The sequence below is a fragment of the Microcaecilia unicolor genome, chromosome 10 (genome assembly GCF_901765095.1).
Source record: "Microcaecilia unicolor chromosome 10, aMicUni1.1, whole genome shotgun sequence".
Taxonomy (NCBI): Eukaryota; Metazoa; Chordata; class Amphibia; order Gymnophiona; family Siphonopidae; genus Microcaecilia; species Microcaecilia unicolor.
In genome coordinates, this window is record NC_044040.1 from 155,661,188 (window position 1) to 155,667,187 (window position 6,000).

At 43.6% G+C, this 6,000-nt stretch overlaps 1 protein-coding gene across 1 annotated transcript in view; it reads right to left on the reverse strand.

The window, feature by feature from the left end:
* The window catches only part of ITM2C (integral membrane protein 2C), a 131,683-nt gene extending 126,570 nt beyond the window's left edge, over nucleotides 1-5,113 (reverse strand). The window contains exon 1 of the mRNA XM_030215706.1: nucleotides 4,843-5,113. Coding sequence (XP_030071566.1) covers nucleotides 4,843-4,944 — 102 coding nt within the window. The 5' untranslated portion in view covers nucleotides 4,945-5,113. The remainder of the gene's footprint in view (nucleotides 1-4,842) is intronic.
* Between the last annotated feature and the right edge of the window lie 887 nt (nucleotides 5,114-6,000).

The following is a 6,000-nucleotide window of genomic DNA, read 5'->3' on the forward strand; positions in this document are numbered from 1 at the left end:
TCTGAAGTTTAGCTAAATGAAGGAAAACTAAACTGCTTTCCTGAGCTTTCATTATATCCCCCAAAAGAAAAGAGAACAAAATTACTCACTGCCTTTACAACAAAACTTTGGAAGAACTCAACCTACTTAGATAATATGAAGACCAAAGACAGACCTGTTTTAATCTATGGGCAGAAGGACTTTTCTAGACATGAGCAGATGGAACTGGAATAGAGACTAGGAGCTTCCAGCTACTCCCAGATGTCACCATGGTTGTTCACAGGCCTACAAATTCTCACATATTTGCTCATCCACATGAAAAAAAAAAGCTGTTTTGGAATGGAATGTCCCAACAGAAAACTGAACTGAATTGTCACAAAAAAAAAAAAAAAAATCACCCAGGTAGAGTTTCAGGCTGTATCTCTTTGTAAGTAGCATGTGTGAACTGCAAAGTCTATTGCATAAACCTGTGGCCTCCAAGACTCTGTACCAATTATACTTATCTACAGTTTTTCCAGAGGCCACAGTTTTAAATATTGTTTGAAACATGGCCAAGGAAAATCTGCTAAGCAACAGCACAGCACCTAGATTCATGATATGCAAATACATGCGCCACAGTACTTTGTATTGAACTGACTGTTCCAAATCCAAGTTCAAAAAGGTGAAATAAGGAGACGGTGATTTTGCCTCCATACTAATATGGCAACAAACAACTCATACAGCACAGCAACACTGAAAAGCCCTACAGACAAAAGACAAAGAATGTTCTAAAAAATATGAACAAAAAATTAGTGCAGGGATGAAAACATGACCACAAGTAACACACCTAGCACATAACTGATTACAAGTAGGGAGGTACTTCTGTTTTGGTCATTTTTGCCTCATTTTAGAATGCACCGGTTTTGGCCCATTTACAAAGCACATAGACTTACAAAGTTGCATAGGTTACTATGAGGGGAATTTCATATGATATCTAAATCCAATTTTGGACATCTTGCGGAAAACGCCGGTAGCAAACATGGCTGTTTTCAAAACAGAAAAATGTCCAACTTTTTGTTTTGAAAATGGCCATTTGATAGATGTTTTGTGCTCAGTGTGTCTATCTTTTTGGATCACCTAAAAAAAACCCACAGAAAAACAAGTCATTGAGATGTAGGGGGGGGGGGAGCAGCATTCTTAGTAGACTTGACACAAAGACATCCCAGCAGAGCAGTGGGGCATCCCAGGGGGCACTGCAGATGACTTCATATAAAAGCTCCTAGGTATATATCTCATTATTACCCCTTTATATTGTATGGTGAGCCCTCCAAAGCCCACTAAAAACCTACTGTATCCAACTCTACACCACAATAGCCCTTACGTCTGCAAGTGTCACCTATATGTGGTTACAGTAGGTTTTTTGTGACTTTTGGAGGGCTTACACTTTCCACCACAAGTGTAACAGCGAGAGTGGGATATGGGTCTTAGTCCCCTTCTCTCCAGTGCACTGCACTGACCATTAGATTACTCCAGGGACCTGCTTGCTGCTCTAATAGGACTGACTATAACATCTGACTCTGTCACAGAGGCTGTTATGTACTGTTTATTTCATATCTATGAGGGATGGGAGGGGGTAACTGACCACTGGGGGAGTAAGTGGATCACACTTTAATCCTTCCAGTGGTTACTTAGGGCCCTGTTTACTAAGCCGCGCTGTAGGCGTGCAAACGTTTTTGCGTGCGCTAACGCTAGAGACACCCACAGGAATATAATGAGTGTCTCTATCGTTAGTGCGCCTATAGCGCAGCTTTGTAAACAGGGCCCTTAGTCATGATTGAAACAGATCTAGACCAACCGTCTAACATTTAGCCCCTTATGTTTTTGCTTTGTTCCATTATGGCAGAAAAACATCCAAGTTTTGGGCCCCCCCAACACGCCTCCTTGTGATTTGGATGCACTGCATATTAACTACATAGAAAACCATCTTGAAAATGGATTTTAAAAATAGTGATTTGGATGTTTTGACAAACAAAATGGTCCATCTGACACTTTGTGACGCTTTCTGGACGTTCTTCTGTTTTGAAAATGAGCCCCTATGTAACTTTGTAAGTCTATGTGCTTTAAAAATAAGCACTTTAGCATACAAAACAAAATAGCACATGCTATATTGAAATGAAAATACAAAAATTTTTACCGTGCAAACCTCCAATTATTAAAACCCTCAAGTATAGCAAATTCAACTTACGTAACTCCATCTAACCACCCATCTTATTAAAAAAAAAATATATATATATACACATCAAGTCTCCACTCATTCCAAAACTAAATTAATCCTGCACCTCCTCCCAAAGCCCTCTCCCAGTAGTTCCCAATAGCAAGGGACCAGGACACAACCTTATCTTTGACCAGCCTGGTGTCCAATGTTGCTGTAGTACCACCCACAAACTTCAAATAGTTGCATGTAGTTACTTTGATCAGAAGAGTAACGGGAGCAACCAGAAGATGGAGGATATATTTTCTTCTGATTGGTGGATAGGGCCCTTTTATTCACATGTTGCAAGGAAGGCTGAGGCATAGCCCCCCACCCCTAAGAAGTAAACTGCTAACCTGCTAAATTAGTGTGATGTTTGCTACTGCTTTTTGGCCGAAGCAACTTTTACCAAAAATGCTAAAAGGCAGGGACAACCCTGCTGGTAGATATCTAGGACGGCAAAATCTGGGACTGGCGCCCTGGCTCCATTGCAGTAGGACAATAGTCAATACTGCATCAGCACAGCATTCTACTATTTAGCATTTCTATAGCGCTACAAGGCGTACGCAGCGCTGCACAAACATAGAAGACAGACCGTCCCTGCTCAAAGAGCTTACAATCTAATAGATCAGGCCTTTCAGAACAGGCCCACACTCGAGCGCTGCCCCAGCCTGTCCCTTCAGATTGGAAGTCTGCTTTAGAGGAGATGGGACTAGCAGCGCTTCAGCATGGCCATGTACTGAAAGTTCCACCTCCACAGGTGAGTGCCATTATCACTTTGGGCCCCGGAGAAGGTAGTGTGGCAGTGGCAGTCCAGGCAGAGGGAGGACACAAAGAGATAGGATGGTGGAACCAAGGGATCAGGGGAGATGAGAAGCTGGACACCCTGAGGAGGGGTACAGAGATGTTGAATATCTTAGAGGAGGCAAATAGGGATAGGAAGGGGAAATGCTGGACATCTTAGGGCAGGCAGAGAGGGCAAGGGGAGGCATTAGTCACCTGGTATGTTGGAGGGGAAGGGGAAAAGCTAACCACCAGGATGGGGAAGAGAAACGGAGATGTTGGACTATAGGGGTGCACGGCCGAATGTGTGCCTAGATTATCTGATATTTTGAGGCTGGTCCTGCCTAAAGGAGCTTTCAATTTAGCTTCTTCTCAAGAGGACCCTAGTACACAGCACCCTGGTGACTAATGACATCATTAATATGCTATGCATGTTTAGCATACACCACTGTACAGTTAATGCATTATATTAACTGACTTGCACCTGTTATCTGGAAGTTAGAGCCTTTGTACACAACATATACATTGCATACATAGGCCTCTTTAAATACAATACAAATTGTGGCAGCAGACCACAATATAAAGCAATATAAGGCTAATTACACACTGGAAAGCCCATCTATGAGCTCCATTGCCACAGATGCTACGTAACCTCTGAAATTTCATTTTTCCTGCACCTAGAATATTTCGTAGTTACCCTTATCCCTTTGTGAAGTTCAACACTATTTTTGTTCCCCATGGTAGGGGTCTCCAGCAAACAATAGGCTGCTCCATGTACCCTTCAGGTAAGCAAGCATTCTAAAATGAACAATTAATTTTTCTTCACATATATAAGCATAGGAATTGCATATCCCAATGTTGGCAAATGCCCAAAGCCAGGGGGGTAATACAATGTTGGCAAAATTGCTGTGCCAGAATTGTTATACAATTAGCCACAGTGAACATCCCTGAGAAAATGGAAAATAAATCATAAAGATTTGCACATAGCTTATAATCCACTGCAACTGCCACTGAGAAAATGCAAATGCCAGTAATATAAATGATAAATGTGAATGTGTAAATATCTAATATTCGAAGTATCTATCTCTGGACGGTGTTTTTCTTTCCTTCCGTACAATTCTCTGATTAATGATTACATAAAAAAGACAATGTGATGCTATGGTGGCCATTATTAACTCCAGCGCCTCGAGCATATTTGGATGCTCAAAGAATTTACTCAATCTGTGCTGTTAATGAATGGCCCTAAATGAAATTACTGCCCTTTTAGATAGATCCTGGCATCTCCCTGTAACAAATGCAAAGCTCATTCCAGTGCCAGTCATCCAATTATGTGCTGTGTCTCTGCAAGCAGGAAACCCCTTCTTTGTCCAACATATCAGTTCATTTCATGCCTATGCCCCCGATATGTTTAGTCTTGCTATATTATTCACAAGCCATGGCATTTCAGGGGTCCCCCCAAAAATGATGTACAAGAAAAAACAGGCCGTCTAATATATTATTTACAAGGCAGGGAGCTTCAAGATGAGAAATCTAACGCAACTGCAACATGAATCATTCGGAAGAGTGGACAGTGCAATCTGCAAAAACAAAGAGCGATCAGAACTATCAGACGAATTAAAAAAAATAAGAATCATCATCATAATAACCATATAGCGAAGTAGATACTTCGAGAACAAGCGTTCGTTGGTTCACGCCACATAAGTTGTAAACATGACGATCCGGGCGAGCTCCGACCGGGCTTGCCCTTGAGATCGGCTGCACCTTACCCTGAGCCATCGCCCGAGCGGGGACCTACTGCAGCTGCTACTTTCTCGGGCCACAGCTGGACTCCCGCCAACCCCGACACTCACCGCAACCTCCTGCGGCAGCAGGATCTCCGCGTTGCTCCCATCGCCTGCTCCTTTGTCCGTCTTGAGCCCAGCGGGCGGCTGCTGAAAGCTGATCTTCACCATTGCTGCGTAGCTACTAGCTCTCCTCTCTCAACACAGGCTTTTGTTTTTTCTGCGCCACTGTGCAGCGCCGGAAGTTTCACAGCTGCTCTCGCTCTGACTGTTTTTTTTTTTTCTTCACATCCCTGAAGGAGTTAATGACCCTCTGTGTTGTTCCTGCTCCTTCCTTCCTGCTTTCCCTGGGCTTTGGGTCTCCTGCCACAGGTGGCTGCAGTGCCATCCACAGGTAATTTACCAGATCGGCAGAATAGGGTGCAGGCTGCTGCTGTGCCTTCATTCCCTTTCAGGGAGGTGCTATTTGGTTCAGCCATCTGCCTCATGCCTAACCTGTAGTCTGTCATTTATATTGCGTTGCTCACTTTCCTGCTGATGCTAATAAAGGTTAACCGATAAATTAAATAAATAAAAAGAGATAGTGATATGGATCGTTAGTCCAAATCAAATGTAACAAAGAGGCACAGCACTTGCACTTCGTGAAACAAAAGCAGGGGGTGAGATCTGGACACCCCCACCCCTGGATAAATGGAGTCATGGGCCCCTAGTCATAGGTTAGGGGGAGAGTGGGCCTCTGGGCAAGTCACTTAACCCTCCATTGCCCCGGTACAAAATAAGTACCTGAATATATGTAAACCGCTTTGAATGTAGTTGCAAAAACCTCAGAAAGGTGGTATATCAAGTCCCAGTTCCCTTTCTGCTGTTGGCCCTCAGGCACTGCCCTATTATTCCACTGGTCAGTCTGCCCCTGCACAAAAGAGCAAGCAGGGTGGACTGACAGTGGCTGCCCCCACTCCAAATCCCCTTCCCACACACTACAGACCCCTGAGCTAAAGTGGGCCCTCCCTGGTCCTACCTTTAAGGACCCCGGTGGTCTAGTGGTTTCTTCGGGGACAGGAAAGAACCCCACTATTTCCTGCCTGCTATCACTACGGTAACAGTGCCGCCGTGCTTTTCTACGTTTTGTTTAATTTCTGTTTGTTACCTTTAAAAGTGGAGTAACATGGCTACCACACCACTTAGGATATCAACAAAAGAATATGTGAAAAAGAACTTTGAATGCAT